General features: G+C 47.4%; 1 protein-coding gene across 12 annotated transcripts in view; it reads right to left on the reverse strand.

The window, feature by feature from the left end:
- Window positions 1-21,935, reverse strand: part of tenm4 (teneurin transmembrane protein 4) — a 163,276-nt gene that overhangs the window by 18,441 nt on the left and 122,900 nt on the right. For 8 of the 12 annotated variants that reach the window (XM_052078335.1, XM_052078331.1, XM_052078328.1 and 5 more), the window contains 6 exons: window positions 21,519-21,768; window positions 20,906-20,926; window positions 16,112-16,344; window positions 14,105-14,259; window positions 8,197-9,074; window positions 1,938-2,110 (listed from right to left, as the gene is read on the reverse strand). In XM_052078335.1, the coding sequence (XP_051934295.1) occupies window positions 1,938-2,110; window positions 8,197-9,074; window positions 14,105-14,259; window positions 16,112-16,344; window positions 20,906-20,926; window positions 21,519-21,768 (1,710 nt within the window). The remainder of the gene's footprint in view (window positions 1-1,937; window positions 2,111-8,196; window positions 9,075-14,104; window positions 14,260-16,111; window positions 16,345-20,905; window positions 20,927-21,518; window positions 21,769-21,935) is intronic. The other 4 variants (XM_052078334.1, XM_052078330.1, XM_052078327.1 and 1 more) reach the window with 1 other exon arrangement.

Consider the following 21,935-nt stretch of genomic DNA (forward strand, 5'->3'; position numbering starts at 1 on the left):
CGCGGACCCGGACAATGGGAAGGGGGAGGAAACCCGCACGGGATGTCTCAAATTGCAGCCGTGAAAGGAGTCAGTGGGACGGGAGCGTAGCTGGATGACGGGCGGGCTTGTCTTTGGAAGATCACAGGTGCCCCGCCCCCCGCCCCCCTCAAAAAGGTTCAGCGCCATCAACAGGCGATCGATAAAAGTCTGAAACGTGCGAAAGCCCCAACACAAATTGGGGAGTCACGAGCCGAGCCGCAGCGGCTCGTATTCATCGCCGCCATTGTGTGCTATGACACAAAATCAATAATTCGCCTTGTTGACCGCTGCACTTTCATTTCATTAAGATGAAGCAACACGTGCGGAGTTGGTGGAAACGGCTGCCGAAAATGTGGATGTCAGATTGTGGCAGCGCAATCACCTGCGCATGAACTCTGTAACTGGCATGTCAAAGGAGCTTCGAAGGAGGTATCTCATAGAGTTAGGTTTGGGGGAGCTTCGGGCCACAAAGCAAGAGCAGACAAGTTCTGTGGGTGGTGTAGGTTATACGTTAAAAATATTTTTAACGTATAACCTACGTTAAAAGGTTATACGTTAAAAATATGACATTTAAAATATTGTACATTGTTCACTATCGTAAGTTGGAAAGATGAGTCAACCAATTGGGAATATCACACACACACACACATTACGACTTTCAAGCCGAACGGTCCCTGGGTTTCTCGAATTTTCTCTTCAATAGAAATCGAAATTTCTATTGAAGGGGGGGGTGATAAATAAAATTAAAAAAAATTAAGATATAATCTCCCTATTATGCAGGGTGATTTTATTGCAAAAAAATAAAATAAACAAAAATAAATAAAAATAAATAAAAAAATAAAATTAAAAAAAAAACAATTAAAATCCCGTGTTCAGTGATTCAGCAGACGTAATAATTTAAAAATATTTTTAACTTCTATTTGTATTTAACTCACATTTCCCCAAAAATCATTTTCCAATTTAAGTGGCTGGGTAATTATTTTAAAAGTGTTTGGTTTTTTAAATAAAAATAAAATTTAATAAATAAACAAACAAATAAATAAATAAATAAATAAATAAATAAATACATAACGGTTTTCACAAATGAGTTATCTCCAGGCCTTAAATTTATTTTAGGTGGCCCGGTAGTCCAGTGGTTAGCACGTGGGCTTCACAGTGCAGAGGTACCGGGTTCGATTCCAGCTCCGGCCTCCCTGTGTGGAGTTTGCATGTTCTCTGCCTGCGTGGGTTTTCTCCGGGTGCTCCGGTTTCCTCCCACATTCCAAAAATATGCATGGCAGGCGTATTGAACACTCTAAATTGTCCCTAGGTGTGAGTGTGAGTGCGAATGGTTGTTCGTCTCTGTGTGCCCTGCGATTGGCTGGCAACCGATTCAGGGTGGCCCCCACCTGCCCTAAGACAGCTGGGATAGGCTCCAGCACCCCCCGCGACCCTAGCGAGGATCAAGCGGCTCGGAAGATGAATGAATGAATGAATGAAATTTATTTTATAATTTAGAAAAAAAAACTTGTGTTGTTTTTTTCATTTGACTGGAACAAAATATTCCGATTTGAGCGTACTTCCCAGCACTGTCAAATGCAACATTTGACCTTGATTAACCACTGGACAGCACAGTTCAAATCAAAAGTCCATAAAAAAAAAATCTTTTCTATAGTTAATAAATTTATTTCTTACTCAATAGAATAGAACTGTCGCCTATGAATGGAATGATAACTCCTGGAACAGAGATTTCAAAAGGGACAAGATGAAATATTATTACCAAGGCTAAGGTTGTGTTGTTGCTATGGCTCCAGAATCTAGATCTAACAGTGAAGTCGACCACGGATGCATTCTTGAGTGAATGACGGAATTATTTGAAAGGAGCTTCGGGAACCAAATAAACGGATCCCAGTTGAAATCAAACTATTTGTACCCACCTTGCATGAGTGTGTAAATGGTGCCCGAGGCAGACAGGTTAGTGGTGATGGTCACGTCCTCCTTGGCCGCGCCGTCCGCCTGGACGCGGACGGCGCTATCGGCGTCGGCGCGGTAGCTGCTCACCCGGCCTGTCGGGTGTGTGATGTTGGTCAGACGGCCGTAACTGTCGTACCTGAAGAAACAAAATAGCGTGTGTTTAGCCATTAGCGCAATCACACGTCTGGCAGGAAGTTCTGACACAAACTGCGCAGGGGCAGGCTAAACCAAATGTTGGTATTTTTGCAGGCCTGTGCACTCTGTAGCTCTTACGTTTGAGGTTGTATTTTAACCCAAATGTTTGGAATAAATACCGCTAAGTCAATAAAAGCATGATTGACAACGGTATCGGTCAGTGCAATATTGGTATCGTATCGGAAGTGAACACGTATCGCGTCGTTCCTGTTTTCACTGCTGTTCGAATATCAGTTGTATCCATTGCTACTTTCCGTTAGCATTTCACATTTCTTTGTTCCATCCATCCATCCATCCATCCATTTTCTGGACCGCTTAATCCTCACTAGGGTCGCGGGGGGTGCTGGAGCCTATCCCAGCCGTCTTCGGGCAGTAGGCGGGGGACACCCTGGATCAGTTGCCAGCCAATCGCAGGGCACACAGAGACGAACAACCATCCACGCTCACATTCACACCTAGGGACAATTTAGAGCGTCCAATCAGCCTGCCACGCATGTTTTTGGAATGTGGGAGGAAACCGGAGCACCCGGAGAAAACCCACGCAGGCCCGGGGAGAACATGCAAACTCCACACAGGGAGGCCGGAGCTGGAATCGAACCCGGTACCTCTGCACTGTGAAGCCGACGTGCTAACCACTGGACTACCGGGCCATATTCTTTGTTCCATGTTTACTTTAAAAAGTGAGTGGCAATAAACATCTTGAAGAAAGCAATTCGTAGCATCTTTGGAAGGTTGGATAAATTATTCGCAGCCCCCCCCCTATTTGCTGGGCTAGCTGGACCAAGCCCGACCGCGATTTCGGCGTGGGTGGGATCCCCAAATTGAGAGCGATCAGAACGCTGACAGAGGAGAGATGAAGAGCCCCTCGTCACAAATCCCGTCCAAGTGCCTTTAACAGCTTAACAGGCGAGCGGCGTTATCGCCTGATCTCATTAAGCAGCGGCGAGGTGCGGCCCCGGCCTCCTCCACCTTTGCGTGTAAAAAAACCCCCAAAAAACTGACGTTTATGACACGCGGCGACACGACGCGGCCAGATTGTTTCATCTCGCTCCCGACAGGCCCATCAGCGGCGAACAATTTGAAAGCCGTCACTGTTGCAGAATGCGGCCGACGCCAGCGCCACATTACGCCAGGATGAGGAGCGATGGCGCGCGCGGAATCCCGATTGAAAAGCGGCCCTCTTTGCATGTCGCCGCCTGCCACAGCAAAGACTCGAATAAACGAGGCTGGCGGGCGGGCGGGGGGGGGGGGGGGGGGGGGGGGCGGGCGCTGGTTTATTTCCTCTGCGCTGCCATCTCAAATATCCATTATGGACAGGAAGAGCGGGAGCGGAATCATCTCCCGGAGATAAAAGTAATCCGAGCCGAGCAGCACTACGGGAGCAGTTTAGTCTTCCATTTCCAAAGACGCTAAATGCTAACGTCATTTATAGCTAAAGACACCCCCCAACCTAGCCCACTTTTTTTTTTTCCGGACAAAGATCTGCTGCAAATAGCGGCTAAACGTAACTGACGTATCTCCACGAAAAAATGTCTCGAAATTCTAGGGCTACAACTAACAAACCATTATTTGGTTGGGGGGTGGGGGGGGGGACATTTTCATTTCCATTTCTTCATCTAAAATCAGGAAATTATTTCAAATTGACAATGTACAAAAAAAATGTGCCAACAAATGAATTCAGTCACTTGTGTGGTTGTTGAAATGTAAGAAAAATTAACATTGGCAAAAATGTTGCTTTTTGTTTTCTGAAGTAAAATCGGATGTTTGCAAATGTTTTGATTCGACACGAGGATAATCGGTTTGCTTTCATAAAGGACAAAAAAAAATCTGAAAATATCCACGAATGAGAAGCTGAAATTCTGAGAATTTGGACGGTTTTAAATCAAGCAAGACGTTGAAACGATTAATCGAGTATCAAAAATAATTAATCGTGAATTTGACAAGGGATTGATTGTCGATTAATCATTTATCTATAATTAACTCAATCATTTATAATAAATGAGTTTCAGAATTGATTCATCTGTTCACCCAAAACTGAATCATGATTCAGTTGCTGGTTGGTCGCCGACATGTCAGGAAAATAAAAAGCAAAAATGGCGTCGATCATCGTTTGCTGAATTCAAAGTCATTGATTTCCGTATATTGATTAAACACCAATATAATCGATCCGCTTTCAAGACGGGACGACAGAAATCGCTTCACTACAGAATTTGAGCTCGTCAAGCCAGTTGTATTTTGACGTGGACTGCGATTTGTTTTTGTTCGGATTTTTATCTGGGACTCAGCTGCCTTTTGGCTCGCTTCCTGCGGTCAGGCGGGGGGCTCTTGGCTTCCCCTCGGATGCCCACGAGTCCCTTCATATTGCATCACATCTGTGTCACACGCCAGCTCTGTGACCTTTCGCGTAGAAATGGGGAGGGGGGGGGTGGGCAAGGGGGGCGGGGGGACTGTCCCCAATAATAATAGAGTGGACATTGCGCCTCGCCGTCCTCCCGGCGTAGCCGCTAATCGTTAGCCGGAGTGCCACGCAGAGTCGAGAATGTCAGGACGCGTCTGCGTGAAGACTGCGGAAACAATAACAGGAGGCCAAGCGGCCATGTGACCACCTCAGCTGCATGCCAAACGGTGGACTTGGATTTATGGTCCGAGCCACCGAAAATTAACTCTTTGGTGCGACACAACATATGGACACTGTCACCCATTTGTGTGTTTTTTTTTAGTTTTTTTAATGTACTCTTTGAAACTCTCAAAAATGCCACAAAATGGCACGAAATCCCGGGCAAACGTAGCTCTCGAGCGGACATGATCGAAAAACACAAATGATGTCACGGGAATGTTAGCATAAAAGCAGGTGGGATACGTGCGCGGCTGACATAATACAAACGGGCAACATCGATAGAGACGAGCTTTTCACTTGTGTCCCGAGGAAACGTCAATGCTAATTCGTCAATGCTAAATAGTCGTTATTGGCTGAGATTAATCATTGATGAGCGGACATGCACGGGTTGGCAAATAATATGATTTGGGGTTTTTTTTTTTCTCCATTGCCGGTGCTGCCGTGACTTGAAATGAAAAAAAAAATAAAAATCGTATTGCTATGAACTGCATTGTTTTGAGAAGATTACATCACACAATTTATGGATTATATTAAAAACAACTGATTGAATTGAGCAGTAAGTGGCCCGGGGGGGTCATGAATGACATGATTCAAAGCTAATTTATTCATGAATCACATTAGCCGGAAGGACAAGGGCTGGTGTCGCTTTTTTTTGGGGGGGGGGGTGTGAATATGACACACACACACACACACACGCACACACACACAGCTTTTGAAATGGAGTATGTATATTTTTGATAAACCTGACCCCCCCCCCCCCAAAAAAAAAAAAAAAAACAGTCGAAAGTAGGTCTTGCGATTGTGTGAAAATGCAAGTGTCGTGTCTAAAAGTCACACCGGAGCCATACGGTGAGTCAGCGCCGCTCACGCAGCGTTTCTTGTGCACTGTATCCGTAAACAAAGCGTTATTTTGCCAATAAAAAGTCTTTTCTCAGTCTTCTGTTTGTTGTTCCACAGTCGGCGGTGTCACAAGAGCAAAACAAAAAACAACCTCCCCCCCCCCCCAAAACATTAAGTCCCTGTTCCCGTGTCTCCATTTTCTACTTCAGATTACGACCCAATGGAAAAAGGTTGAAACAAGACCCGAGAAGACACTAGCGAATGTGCTCTTTTGTTTTATTGGCTTCGCCGATTTCAGAGTCACAGCACATGACGTTCCGTGGGTCTGCTCTAAAATGGCTGACAATCCCGTGGGAACCTCTGGCAGTGAATGAGTTAACATTTTAAGAACTATAAATATATATATTTTTTCTGCCCCCTTCTTTTACGAATGAGCTGGCCCATCTGTCCCGTTTAAAAATCAAATGTGGCCCTTGAGCGTAAAACGTGGCTGCAGCCCCCCCCCCCCCCCTCACGGGACGGCGCCGATGCGCCGGGGGGGGGACCAATGGGATCTTTCCGTTTCGATTCAGGTCGACATAAGCGGCGCCATCTCGCGTGCATGCGGAGCAAATCAAAGACAGGTGAGGGAGTGTCAGCTCGGATGAAAGCGAGCGTCTGATGATGCATCAGGCCCGTCTATTCCTCCGGTGAGGTGAAACACATGTCTGATCGGCAACGTCCGCTTCATCGCACATTTTTTTTGTTCCTACCCTCCCTTTGTGGAACTCGGTGCTATTAATCGACAGTACGGATCGCTTCCTGGAAGTGACGGAGAAACGCAACCCCCCCCCCCCCCCCGACTACTCTGATGAGCATATACGCCGTGTCATTACATGCCAGAGAGCAGATGAGGACAGCTCCGTAGCAGGCGCTAATCCTGTTTTAGACGATAACAGAAATGGGATTACGTCTGTTACGAGGCGCCGCTCTTGCCCAGCGAGTGATGCACACGGCAATCTGTCGCTGACGGGAGGTTGCGCGCTCAGATAAACGGCTCAACGGGCGGCGGAGGTGGCCCTAACCCGAAAGTCAACCATTCACTTTCCACCCGGACCTTACCCCTAAGGCTAACAGTCGAATTGGGGGAAGGGCTCGTCTGATTATGTTTTTTTGTCCATAGACTAAAAAAAAAAATGGAACGTGTTTCATCGTCGGAAACATTTTAAAATACTGTACTGTATATCCACATTTAACATGGCACTTACGCGGAAGAATAACGGCGTTTATGAGCTACACTTTTTTTTCCAATTAAACAAGTGCTTGACAACTGTGCGCAATAGTAGCTAGCATGGTCGAGAGACCTACACTCCCCATGCAGTAAAAACAAGAGCCGTGGATCTCAATAGGTAGATAAGACGCGCTCCTTTTGAGCTAGCTAAGTGTCTCTGCCAGATGCTAAGCTAACGTCCCTGCTCCATGGCACTTCGAAGGACTCTCTCTCCTGCTTCGATGGCCGCCCCGTCGTCCGTCTCGTATCGATGAGAATGTCGCCCCAGCCAACTTGGTTGATGTGCGTTTTAGCCTGCTCTAGCCTACGCTAATTTCGGCTTATCCAAGACGAGAGAGCAGCGGAGAATCGCGGCCAAATCGGGAACTTACAGTGTTTGAATGGTACTCAACTGAGGGTCGCGTTGGGAGGAACCGGATGCTAGGTCGGGACTTTTTGAATCCAGGATCTGCTCTTTCTAGGTGCGAAAAAAAAAATCAAGGTTCCGCTGTATGTTCTGCGGGCACGGCAGTTGAAATCGACCGAAACCAAGTGTGGCGGACTGTTACGTTCAAAGAGGGTCCAACACGATTTTCGGGTACTGTCAAGTATTTCTAAAGAGGAAACGTGGCTGCCAAGAAGCTTTGGAGCACATTTGTTGCCTTGGCGGAGACGAATGAAGCCGACATTGGTGCTTTCCACTACCAACCGCTTCCAAGTTATGCCACGCCATACTTTGTTTTACTCTGACCGACTCGATGTCTCATTCGCACGGTGGCGATCTTAACATGTCAGGCCAATCCTGAAACGTAGCCTAAAATGACATGGTCAACCCCCGAAAGCACTTGGCCAATCAGAATCGGAATCATCTTTATTGGCCAAGTATGTAGAACACACTAGGAATTTGTCTCCGGTATAACACGCTGCACTAGTATCAACAAAATCATTGAACCATTTTAGAGTAACCAGTAGTTTTGTAGTACCATTTTGTGGTGCAAGAAGAGTGACCATGTCAGTGACTGTTTAAGGAGTTAATGGCTAGAGGGAAGAAGCTGTTTAAGTGTCTACTGGATTTGGTGCGCATGGATCTGTAGCGTCTGCCTGAGGGGAGTGGCTGAAAAAGGTGGTGTGCAGGGTGCGGGGGATCCAGGAGGATTTTCCGTGCCCTTGTCTTGATTCTTGCAGTGTGCAAGTCCTCAAGAGTGGGTAGGGCGGTGCCAACGATTTTTTCTGCCGTCCTAACTGTCTTGAGGCCTTTGTAGCTTAGCCTCGCTATGACTCCGAAACCCCCCAAAACATCTGACAAAAAAGCTCAACTCACTCATAGAAGGTGGTCCACCCGTTCTCGTCGGTCTTGGTCGCCAGCAGCCCGGAGCTCCCGTGATACGTCAGGACGGCGAGCACCTGTCCCTGCGCCGCCAGGCTTTTCAGAGCGTCGTTGGTCCCCACGGTGAACCAAAAGGTCTGCCCGTCGGGCGTCATGATCCACAGGGGCATCCCGGTGGTGTCCCGCCGGACGGTCACCACGTTCTTGTTCTTGTCCGTGATGGTGCTGAGCTCGCCCGCCCCCGTGTAGGTCAGGTTGTACAAGTGGTCGCCCGTGGTCAGGCTCTGGGTGAACACGTGGCTGCCGTTGGCGTCGAACAGGTAGAGCTCGTCGTCGATGGGCGACGACACCTCGTACATGTTGAGCGGGCTCAGGTACGGCTTGTTCTTGCGCACGAAGCGGATGCGGATGTTGCCCAAGTCGGCGATGTAAAGCTCCCCGTCCGGGCACACCGCCAAGGAGGAGGGCGCGTTCAGTTTGCCGTCCTTGGCGTAGCCCTCGTCGCCCGAGTAGCAGTCGCAATTGGCGTCGTTCTTGCAGTCGCAGCCGCTCGGCGCCCCCGCCACCAGGGAGATCTCGCCGTTGGTGGACACCCGCCGCACCCGGTTGATCTTCTTCTCGTCCGACTCGGCGATGTACAGCTCGCCGGTGTGGGACACGGCTAGCGTGTTGGCAGACTCCAGGGTGGCGTGGACGGCCACCTTGCTCATGAGGAAGTGGTCGATGCCGGGGACTTGGCAGTGCATGGGCCTGCCTGCCACGATGCGTACTTGGTGGTTCTCCGAGATCTGGAGCACCACGTTGTTGTCCAGGACGTACAGCGAGTTGTCCAGGGGGCTCACTGCCAGGTCGGTGGGCCACTCCAGACGAACCTACAAAAAGGGCAACACATCGGAAACATCGACGTCTTGGTCAAGAAAAATAGATAAAGGATTTCACTGCTGCGGTACGCTTTGGATCTTGGGATAGCGCTAGCCGCGTTAACTAGGCTAATAGCGCGAAAACCATTCTTCGCTATTCCCGGAAAAAAAAAAATCCACAATTTGTGGTTCTAAGTTCTAAGTTTCTATGGTCTAAGTTCTAAGTTTAAAGCCAGACTTTGAAACTCTAGCCTTATAAAAGCCCGACTTTGGAACCTTTACTCTCATTTAAGACCTGAACTCATTCAGTAGCAGCCAATTCTGGACCACGTCTGAAAAGACGTTTAAAAACGTCTTTGGGAGTGAATGAGTTAAATGAGTGCGGGCCCTCCAAGAAACAATAAAATACATTATGACATCGACAACTGACATAGATTCAAGTTTTGAGGAAAAATAACAACTGCCCCCCCCCCTCCCCCAAAATCATCTGATAAGGACGAATGCGGTGCCGAGTGTAGCATCGAAAGCAGAAACACGCTCTTTATACGGTTTGATCCAAAGATAGTCATCAATCGCGGCTGGGGAAAAAGGGCGGCGTGAGGAGTGCTGAAGATCAGATAAACCGCAGCCGTTCGTTTTTAAAGGCGCGGAAATGCCGCGTCCTCGTCGCCGCCACTCACGGCGGCAGATGAAATTGGAGTACGACGGAAGGCCTCAAGCCTTCGCCGTGAAGACCGATTGTTCCGCCGACAAGGCGATTCGTGCTCAATGTCACTTCATTATTCTGAAGCACGTATCAAGTGTCGTATTTCAATCGTGAATTGATTTTTTTTAAATGCACACTAATAGTAAGGGGGGCGGGGGGGGTTGTGCAAGTGATGAAACAAAGGCGTTGATTAGCATGCGTTAGCAAGTGCGATCCGTGGAAATAACAGAAATTAATTTTCCTCTTGTACTTTGGAAGATTAAAGACGTGACAATAACCATGGAAAAAAAAAAAACAAGATGGCAGCCAGACCTTGACATGTCCCTGCGACGACCTGAAGACATGCGGAAAAAAATAATAATAATACATGTCGGGAATGTTTGGAAAGTTAAACGAATGGGAGGTTGAGAATGAAAGTTGAAAATCAAATTTGAAATAATTACAAAAATGATGCCGTGTAGTTTACATCCGACCGCATTCTATACATGCACATGAGAATTATCATCATAAAAAACATGATGCAAGTAATTACATTTTATAAATAACATGTAGAAGTTAAGAAATAAGATGAATTTTCTCTATATTTGGTGATTTTTTTTTCAACCAGCAAATGAAATATGATTTTCTTTTGTATTTTATACATGCTGAACTTTGAAAAAAAAACAAATTTTAATTTATATATAAACATAAAAATGAATTAATTTTTTACATTTTACATGCACACTTAATGTTAATAAAATCAGAAAAAAAATGGGAAACGTCAAGTCAACCAACAGTTTGGCCATCAAGTGCGTTTCCACATGGCACCGTGTCGCCTGCGTTTGAAAAATAAATGACAAGGCGGCTCGGCTCGTTGAAGTCGCTCAAGGACACCCGCCATCCGGTGTAACGACCCCCCCAATACACGGCAGAGCTTGTTATCCGCTTTCAAGTAGAAGATTGCCCACCATATTCCACCTTTATCCCTTCCCGTTCTTTTCCTCATTTGACGGCCAACGGGGGGAGTCAAACGACAGGAAAAAAAAAAAAAAAAAAAGAAAGAAACTGTCATCTCTGAATCTCCAACGTGATTGGTCACGCTTTTTGCCTCCTCGTGCCACTCTTGTCCGCTTTTGATTGGAAAAAAAGCGCATCGCGCTCAAAAGGGAGGCGACCCCCCCCCCCCCCCCACCCCATAATGGAGCATAGCCGCGGGCCGCGTATAACATCAATGGACCCGGCGGCGTTCAGAAAATGCATTTACTTCATACAAGAGGGAAGGGGGGGGGGGACTTTCAATTCCTTAAAACCAATTTCTTGTCAACGCTGCCGGTTCAATATTACACGAGGCCGAGTGACGAGATAATAATTTTTTTATTTCTTTTTTTTAGCGCTACGCTGGGAAACGTTTTCGCAGATGTGATGCCGACGTCCGACGTGATGCAACTCGAGTCCCAGGACTCGACTGGAGTCAAAACGAAGTCCCCCTAAAGATGAGAACTTGTGATGTGCTTGACAAAAAAAAAAAAGAAATCGGCGAAAGACGCAAATTTGACTTGGTATTCATGAGACTCGGCTTGAACGACCGCCGACTGGCATTTTTAGGCTAACGTGCTGTTTGTTATGTTTTTGAAAGATTTATGAGGGTATGTGTGTGTGTGTGTGTGTGTGTGTGTGTGTGTGTGTGTGTGTGTGTGTGTGTGTGTGTGTGTGTGTGTGTGTGTGTGTGTGTGTGTGTGGCGCGCAATCCTGGCCACCCGCCAGAATGTTGCCGACGCCGAGTGCAGAGGCCAACCACATGAAGAAAAAGTATCATGGAGGGGAGGGCCGAAGGTGATTGAATTTGGACTCGACGAATTCTGTTTTGGATCCATTTGCGAAAGAGATGAGAGACAACAACTGCGACATTTAACTTACTTTTTGAAATTGTGGACGAGTTTTTAAAATCCGACTTTTTATGCGGTTTTACTAATTGTTTGTCGTTATTGTTGCATACGTGGGCGGCCCGGTAGTCCAGTGGTTAGCACGTTGGATTCACAGTGCAGAGGTACCGGGTTCGATTCCAGCTCCGGCATGTTCTCCCCGGGTCTGCGTGGGTTTTCTCCGGGTGCTCCGGTTTCCTCCCACATTCCAAAAATATGCATGGCAGGCTGATTGAACACTCTAAAATTGTCCCTAGGTGTGAGTGTGAGTGGTTGTTCGTTTCTGTGTGCCCTGCGATTGGCTGGCAACCGATTCAGGGTGTCCCCCGCCTACTGCCCGAAGTCAGCTGAGATAGGCTCCAGCACCCCCGCGACCCTTGTGAGGATCAAGCGGTTCGGAAGATGAATGAATGAATGAATGAATGACTATTGCATACGTATATAGACTGTGTATGTGCAATTTTATGTTTCATGTCGGACGTTGGTGAGAGTCACGCCATTTTTCTTTTCAAATGAATTCATTGTGAACGTGAAGCAACTTCATGGACGTTTGCTCATTTTGTTTCTTGAAAATGAAAACCAGTCCAGGCAAATATTTTTTGTGATGATAGCAACCAAACCGAGTTCCGGCGTATCGAATCTGAACCGTAATTCTGCTGAACCGAAACGAATGGTGAACCCTGTTTAATATGAACCGTTCTTTACATGCCTCGCACCCGAGGTATCAAAATAAGATTCAAATATTCTTTTATGGTCGAGATGCACGCAACTGACGACTTGCGAAATCCAATGACTTGAAATTTAGCACAAACTTGACTTGGCATTTGGAAAATTAAGATTTCACAAATGTGACAAAAATAAATAAATAAATGGCAAGCACGAAAGAAATGCAGCAATTTTTTTTTCTCCCTATTTTTACTCCGGGACACTGTCATGTAGCAATCACGTCTCCTCTTTACTGGCATCAGCATGACGTCCACTGGCAGACGAGTGTGAAATGTCATCATTTCAAGTCTCCGTCTGAAAAGTATATCCAACGGCAATGCTATTGTGGATGCTGTAAAACCCGGCGCGTTTTTTTTCCTCCGCTTGAAGTCAGAACCCGACAGGGGGGCTGTGGCATAGCACCTTTTAAGGACATTAAAGCCAAATTGGAGCCGCTAAGACCAGTTTGAACAAGCGAAAGACGCATGAACGGGCAAAAGACGCATGAAATTGAAGTAAACAAGGTGGCGGGTGATGAATTGATGACTAAAATAGTTTTTACGTACCTAAAAGCATTTTCTCAAAAGCCGACCATGCGCCTTATAATCCGATGCGCATTATATACTGTATATGGATCGATATTCTGATTTCTTGGACGTAGTATCTTAAAAGTTATGTCAAGCACTTTTTTTTTTTACAGCTGCAGCAGTTGTGAGAGCTCTATATAGAGAAAGGTGTATTGTATTGTATTTTCTTTAGTGTAGCTCCATCTAGTGGATGCATAGTGCAGTCGCAGCCCCTTTTGCAGCCTTTATTCTATGCGCCTTATAATGCGGTGCATAAAAACCGTTTTAAAATAAGCTATTCATTGAAGATGCGCCTTATACTCTGAGGCGCCTCATCGTGCAGAAAATACGGTATTTAGCGATGAATCGTCGAACCTCGACATTTTATCCAAATAAAATACGGTCGGACGCACGCCAACTACACGCCGTGTCATTCGCATTTTGCAGCATGTGGGACAAGGAGTCCGATTGATTCACCAACATCGAGCTCATCCCACGTGGTGGAGGTAATAATGTACGAGCCCTCCTCCAGAGAAGCGCTGATGTTAAGTGAGGGCTTGGCGAGTGTTTGAAGCCGCCCACATGAATTTTTAATGGGGGGCTTTTTAGCGACTGAGCGTCTTTCGCCGGGGCCTCGCAAGCCGTTTGTCATGCGCCGATCAAGTCCTTGCCGGCAGTCTCCGTGGGTGATTTTTGTGCTTTTTCGTTCGCTTTTTGTCATGCTAGCGTGAACGGGTTTCAATTCTGTGAGAAAGCAAAACAATGTCGGCAAAAGCCTCCTAAAACATCTGAAATTGATGAGGGTTCATGAGAGGCATTTGAAATGGCCAACATGGCCACATCCCATTTAGGAGAGGGGGGGGGGGGGTGCACACTTGTGCAACCGGATCATTTGAGTTTTCTATCCGCCCCAATTATGCTCTTCCGACCACTCCGGTGTCCTTGCCCGGGGCGGTTTTCAAGGGAGGGGACGTGCGAGTGGGTCCATATGCGCTCGTGCCTCAGTGGATGCGCATGCATGGATGGCGAGCGCGCGTGGGGGTTAAAGTTCAAGCTTCATCCTATAGTCGCCGCCGGCGGCAAAAGGTCAGCGCGCATCCTGGGTTAATTCCGCTCAGATGGCGGCGAGGGCGGGGGCGGGGCGGGGGCGGGGCGGCGCGATACCTGAGCGATGTCCATGACGGAGTCGCAGCTGAGGGGTCGCGCGGAGGTCAGGTCGTTGAAGCCCAGGAGGGTGGAGATGATGCCATTCTGGTCCACCCGGCGAATCATGGTGCCGTCCACAAAGAAGACGACGCCGTACTTATCCACCGTGATGCCTTAAAAAAAAAAAAAAAAAGTCAGTCAGCGCAGTCATCAGCAAAGAACACCTTGATGTGTTGCATTACAATTTCCAAAATCGCCCCCCCACCCCAAAAAAATTGACAGATTGTTGCCATTTTAAAAAAAAATTTAATTCCTGACTTAATCGACCAGATAATCTGTTATTGGAACAAACAGTGGAATCGGCATCCGCCTGACAAAAAAAAAATCCGTCATCATCATCATCGATATATCCCTAATTCATTCATTCATTCATCTTCCGAGCCGCTTGGTCCTCACTCGGGTCGCGGGGGGTGCTGGAGCCTATCCCAGCTGTCTTCGGGCAGTAGGCGGGGGACACCCTGAATCGGTTGCCAGCCAATCGCAGGGCACACAGAGACGAACAACCATTCGCACTCACACTCACACCTAGGGACAATGCAGAGTGTTCAATCAGCCTGCCACGCATGTTTTTGGAATGTGGGAGGAAACCGGAGCACCCGGAGAAAACCCACGCAGGCCCGGGGAGAACATGCAAACTCCACACAGGGAGGCCGGAGCTGGAATCGAACCCGGTACCTCTGCACTGTGAAGCCGACGTGCTAACCACTGGACTACCGGGCCGCCTTATATCCCTAATTGCAACCATTTTTTTTGGGGGGGGGGCTGTCAGGCTTTATTTCTCCTGCAACTATTTTTTTTTTGTAGCGCACTGATTATTATGTTCTTTGAATGAATGTATCGACATCTCTTCCTTCTTCTTCCCATAACAGACGCCGAGAACTACGCAGCCGACGTTCGCGTCTCCCTTTGATTTGCGTGCCTGATTTCTCCTGTGTCGTCGCCTGTCAGCATTGGCGACAAAATGTGTCGTTTTCTAAGAAAACCTTTTGTGCGTGTGCGCTTGTGTGTGTGTGTGTTATTTCATTTTTTTTCTCTCTTTTTTTTTTTTTTTTAACACGTCTTCTCTACCAGCAAGATTTCAGCACGTATGAATCACACTGTCACGCCAGCGGAGAACAAAAGGTGCGCAAGCGTGTGATGAAATGACTTAACGCCTCGTCCAAATATAGAGAACTGGATGGGGCGGGGGGGGGGGGGGGGGGGGGGAGATGACGCCGGGGAGCACAAGGAAATAATCAAAATAATGAAGTATGATAATAATTTACACCAGTGATGCGAAATGTAATTAACGTTACAACTTAATACGAATTTGATTTTTAAAAAAAAGAATTTAGCTTAGAAAATGTGTTTATTGATCAATTTAAGTTTGGCAATTCTTTTTGGGGTTAATTCATTGAAATAGAATTAATTACTTAATGTGCCGTAACTTAAATGTTTTACTATTTAAGAAATATTTCATGTATATTATTTGTGTATTATATTTTATTTTTTTACAGTTTATTTATGTTGATATCTTTCATTTAAACACGGCCATTTTTTGAGTGACGCTCAAATGGCAACATGAAAAATGAGATGAGAATAAAGAATTTTGATTGACAGCACAACCTGCACAGCTCAGCAGAAAAAAAAACAAACACAATGATGTGGTTGCACAAGTGTGCACACCCTTCTTAAAACTCGGGATGTGGCTGTGTTCGGAATCAGCCAATCGCGTTCAACCGGAGCAAGCACACAACGCGTCTGCGAGTAACCCCAAATAAAGCTCCTCAGCTGTTCTAGTCGGCTTTTCCTGCCATGTGTGTGCTTCCTCGCAGAACGTTTTATGCTAATGCTGACGAGCATTTGGAACAGTTTGTAATTCGAAGTAATTTGTAATGTAAGTTGTATCTCGAGTACATAAACACACACATGGGCCACCGCGCGCGCGTGCTAATGGTTAGCATGCGCAGAGCCGCTCACCCTCACCTCTGGGGTTGGTGAGCGTGGCCTCGGCGGCCTTGCCTCCGTCGCCGCAACGCGCGTCGTCGTAGGGCAGGCACTGCTCTCCGGTGCCCGCCAGCAGCTCCAGATTCTTGGCCACGTCCTTGGGCGCGTTCAGCGACTTGACCTTGAACACCTTGCGGCTGCTGGTGTCCGACAGGTACACGGCGCCGTTCACCGGGCTGCTGGCCAAGTAGTACTTGTGGGCCGGGCTGTTGCTGTTGGCGAAGGTGGAGAAAAAAAAAAAGGACGTGAGACACAATTAACAAGGACTAGAAGAGGCCATTTGGATTCACTGGAGGGGAAAAGACAGTGAGAAGAAATGAAAGCGGGTTAAAAAAAAGCAAAACAAAAAGCAAAAAAAAAAAACAAAAAGCAAACAGGCATTTTAGCTGGGCCTCCCACATTGGCAATTGTTTATGAAAAGAGTGCGCAGAAGATCTACTCCGAGCTCGCAAATTGTTGTAAATAGCACACGAGCTGCAGCAGCACCGAGCGGAGAGAAATGCTCGCGAGGACACTTTCTCTGACCCGTAATTTCTCCGGGATATTAAAATGACAAGGCTGTGTCAGCAACACAGTGACGGCGATTGCAAAAAGTGGACTCCCTCGTTCCTTGTTTTTGAGATACGTGGACAAAAACAAAGCTGCAAAACACCATTTGAGCAATTCGAGGTCTGTGATTGGCTGGCAACCAGTTCAGGGTGCAGCCCACCTAATTGTCCCGACGACAGCCAGGTCGGGCTCCGGCACGCCCCTGAGCCCCCCCTTGAGGATAAACGGTATTAGAAAATGGATGGATGACATTGACGGCAACAAAGCTAGTCAGCACGAGCCGTTTGCTCCGAAAGCATTTGCTCCGTTGCTTTTACTTTTACCTTTCAGTTGGCGGGCAATACAATGAACGATTTGTTCTCTAAACCCGTATTCCTTTTGTTGAAAATGCTGCAAAGCAAAAGTAGTTTTCCAATTTCGGGCATTTTGTACAAAACGGCAACATGGGTGCATCTAAGCAAGGTAGTCATTCGCGTCCACTCCAAAGATAAAACGAGTTTATCGGCTCCTGGGCAGGTCCGGATCAGCGTTTTGGAGACGGCTGTCAGCTGGCCGTCATTCAGACTGGATTAAGAGCAAATCTCCACTCTTGAACCGTGAGGCTTCTTTCGTGCCTTACTAATGTTTTTTTTCGGGCGTGTGTCGGGTCCCCCCCCCCCTTTTTTTTTTCTTAGAATGCCGCAACAAGGAAAGGCCTTGCTGGGACTGATTTCATTTGACAAATGACCTTGGAGCAAAGGTCAACACCGAGGCCACCGTCAGGTGGTTGGTGACAAACAAACAAGTCAAGAAGTAAATAAATGAACACCATAGGTGGAGTAGGTCGGTATCCAGCCTCAATAACCGCATCCTCGTTTGCCGGGTGCAATCAGCTGATAACTTATCAGCTGCAGGGGCGTATGTAGAGCAGGCGCTTTAAAAAAATCAGGAAGCGTTATCCGGCGACCTTGAGCTGACGCGGCCGCGCGCCAGCCATCCATATTCACCGACAACATCGAGTTTGTCGGAGATAATTGGATTTTGCCGCATGCTGGCGCAGAAATAGAGGGAGGGCGCAAGGGGGGGGGGGACATCCTTAGCGGAGGGTCAATGAACACGAACACGAGGTGAGACCGGCCAACCCCCCTCTCGGTCCCGTGTCGGCACGCGCGGCTCGGGCAGCGATTTTGCCCGATTTTTATACCGACGCACGCTGTTTTTTCCCTCCTGGATAAATCTCCTTTTTATCATGCAAATGTGCTCGCAAGAACAAAGGGGACGTGATTTGCCTATTTCAGTCCGGTGCAAGCGGCGCACTGAGGAGTTGCCAACGCAACGCTGAATGCATTTGAATGCGTCACGAAGGTCGCCATCGAGACCGTCCGCGGCAGTAACGTTGAAAAAAAAACTCTCGTTACCGTGACGGCACGGGACGGACACACGCGCGGTTGTGACCAGGTTGAACGGCGACTTGTCACCCAGCGTGTGAGAAGGAAAAAAAATAAAAAATAAAAAAAATAAAGCAGGAGCCCATTAAGATGATAAAAGCACAGCTTGTATTTTCATTGGCGGCCGTAGCACTTCATTACGCTTGGACAATCGGCGTAGCGGGTCTGCGTACATGGTCGGCCTTGAACCGACTGGTCGGCGCATCAACTTTACGACTCTGCAATGACGTTTGGCGCTCGGAGTTGATTCATCACCATCATTTTCCGCTTTTACGAGTGAGCGAAAATACCACACGAAAAATCGCTTGCATCGCAAGAGTGTCAACTCCCCAAAAATTGTGAAGCCATTCGACTAAAGCTAACCACGAATACTCTCTCTTGACAATTTCACCTGCTCAAAATAAAAAAAATAAAATCAGGGCCGGGCCGCTTATCAGAAGCTGAAACCGATAAAATTATTCATTTGTGCTTACACAGTAACTTACTCTCGGCTTTGACATAATAGCGTTTCGGACGGTGGATTAAAAATTCCGAACAGACCCAAATTTTGGTACAAAAGTCATTCACACTACATTTTGGATAACTGCCACCTACTGGTATGGAGGTGCACTGTCGCGACTCAACATCAGTATTGGGTTCCAGCAACATTTGCTTGTGCTTTCTTTAAAATAAATTGACCTCCATAAACTCAACGATTTTTTTTTCCATTGAAAGGCTGCGAATCCCATTGTGCAAATACCCGGAAACTTACACAACAAGTCGTCGAAAGGCAAACAGAATCTTTGGGTCGTCATTTTCCATTGAGGTGAAAAAAAAAAAGATATTTGCTAAGAGAGACAGAAAAGTCAATTGAGAGCCGCTGGGTGTTTGCTATTGTGCTCTACCTTTTTTTTTCTCCTAAATGGGGGCCAGTGACCGGCACGACTGGGCTTTTCATTCCCTGTTTGACCACATGTTGGCTGGCCGAAGTCATGACCCCGTGATGGGAAATCAATCAGGGGCTCTTTCGCCTGAGACGCGCCGTATCTGAAAAACGGCTCTGTCTCGCCGCCACCTGCCCGCCAGCGATGCGCTCGTAACTTTAAGCGAAATGAATTCGCTGCTCATTTCGATGCTGTCCTACACTGGGAGTGGGGGATAAAATAAAAATAAAAATACGGTGTTGAATTGACTACATTTTATTTTGTCACCTGGTGGCCCACATGAAAATTATCTGCATCCAGATACGTTTTGTTTTTTCCACAAGACTATATAGCTACTTGCGGCCCGGTAGTCCAGTGGTTAGCACGTGGGCTTCACAGTGCAGAGGTACCGGGTTCGATTCCAGCTCCGGCCTCCCTGTGTGGAGTTTGCATGTTCTCCCCGGGCCTGCGTGGGTTTTCTCCGGGTGCTCCGGTTTCCTCCCACATTCCAAAAATATGCATGGCAGGCTGATTGAACACTCTAAATTGTCCCTAGGTGTGAGTGTGAGTGCGAATGGTTGTTCGTCTCTGTGTGCCCTGCGATTGGCTGGCAACCGATTCAGGGTGTCCCCCGCCTACTGCCCGGAGACAGCTGGGATAGGCTCCAGCACCCCCCGCGACCCTAGTGAGGATCAAGCGGTTAGGAAGATGTATTTATATGTATTTATTATATATAGCTACTTAAAAAAACGTATCAAAATCCAGAAGATTCTGTTGTGTGCGACCAAGTCACAAATACAAGTGAGTAAATTCAAATATTTGGTACAAGGCCCTTCTTTTCCCACAAAAGACCCTGTCCTGATCCAACGTCGAAAAAGGGTGAGGGGGGGCCCTCTCAGGGTCAGGGATGAGAGGCCCGGTCATCCAGGAGGTGCTCAGAATTGAGCCGCTTCTCCTCCATGTGGAGAAGAGCCAGATGAGGTGGCTAGGGTATCTGATTAGGATGCCTCACGGACATGTCCCACCGGCAGGAGGCCCCTGGGGCAACCCGTGACACGCTGAAGAAACGATGTCTCCCGGCTGGCCTGGGAACACCGCAGGATCCCAGCTGGAAGAAGTGGCTGGGGGGGAGGGGGGATGTCTGGGCTTCCCTGCTAAAGCCGTTGCGTCCGCGACGTATAAAGCAGTAGAAAATGGATGGATAGAAGATCCTCTCCAGTAATGTTTCACAAGGGGGATGTTCCACCATTCATCTTCGGCACAATCTCTCTAAATCATCGGGCGCCCCAAGTTCTTTCCTGTGCCCCCTCCACGAGTTTTCATTGGGGTTTTTATTACGCCTTCATAAACTTTGCGATAAGAAGAGAGTCCAGTTGAAGTCGGTCGATGAAATGCTGGAGTCAGCAATTTCTCGCCTCGCTGATGTATGACCAAGGTAAAGTCGGCGCTAAGCTAGCAAATCAACATACAATTACAATGTTGACGCGCCTTATAATCCGGTGTGGGTTGCAACATTTATTCTTAGCATTATTATTACCCATTAACAGTTTAGACTACTCATATGGGTAATGATATATATATATTTTTAAAAATTACAGGGGCGTCAAATACCTTTGTATGTTTTCGCTATTCACAACATGCTTTGGTCCCCATGACTGCACTGCATTGTCACGTACAATATTTGCGGACGCGCTAATTAGCCACGGAAGCAGGAGACGCAGATGCAAAGCAATGGCGCGTGCAAAATGACACCCGGTTAAAAATGGAAATGCTTTCAGCAGGAGGAAGACACACAGTCAACCAGACAGACGGTAACATCCGGGCAACGCATCATCGCCGCTTTGAAGGCAGCGTCGGAATCGGGTTCAAAGGTTTTTTTGCCCTCTTTGGCTTACCTGTGCCGGAAGTCTTTATTTCTGCCAAGAGCAGCGGTCAGAGGGCACAAGACAGACAATAAATGTTAGTTGTTAGAAAAAAAAGGAAAAAAAAAGTCTTTAACTCATTCAGTAGCAGCCAATTCTGGACCAAGACTGAAAAGACGTATAAAAACGTCTTTGGGAGTGAATGAGTTAAAGAAAAAAAAAATCAAAACAAAACACTTGTTAGTTGGTCGAATTAATCAAATGGTATACATCGGAACTCCCCGAGCTCATCTGGGAAGACATTGACCAAGACGTTGATTGTTTCTCTCGAAGAGAAGATGATCGAATTCAAACTGATGTGGCCGCATGGGTCAAGTTTGATTTCGAAAAAATGGGCAGCCTCCATCCTCGCCGCTGTACAAATGTCAAAACACTCGTGGCACGGTTGGAGCTTGTAAAAAACAAATAAAATAATAAAAAAATTAATAATAAAAAAATTCCAGACCCAATATCTTATCCGTGCGAGATTTTCTTCAACGACATGGGTGGAGTCTCGTTACTCGCGCTAATGACAAAAACGATAGTCTGCACTACGTTTCTTTTTCAACGCTGGCCTCAACCAAGTACCGGGCGGGCGTTGCGTTACCTGAGTTCCAAGACGCTGGTGACGTTGCCCGTGGCGTAGATCCGCCGCACGTAGTTGAAGTCGCCCACGTAGAGGCTCCCGTCGGAGCCGCACGTCAGCGCCACGGGGGCCAGCAGTTTGTTCCCGTCGGCCATGCCGTTGCAGCTCGGGCAGGAGATGCTGCGGCGCCGGCCGTTGCCCATCACGCTCCCGATGACGGGCGGCTGCTGCGAGATGAAGATGTTCTCGCCGTTGCCCATGTGGAGGATGCCTGGGGAGGACACGGCGGAAGGAAGGGACGCATGGATGTCATGCTTTTGTTTTTTTTTTGGGGGGGGTGCAGAAAGGGACTTGGGATTGCTCAAAGCAGGGGTGGGTGATACGGACGCTGTAGATGCCACGATATCAGTATTTGATATCAGCTGATATCATGATGGA

Source organism: Hippocampus zosterae, chromosome 10, assembly GCF_025434085.1.
Source record: "Hippocampus zosterae strain Florida chromosome 10, ASM2543408v3, whole genome shotgun sequence".
Lineage (NCBI taxonomy): Eukaryota > Metazoa > Chordata > Actinopteri > Syngnathiformes > Syngnathidae > Hippocampus > Hippocampus zosterae.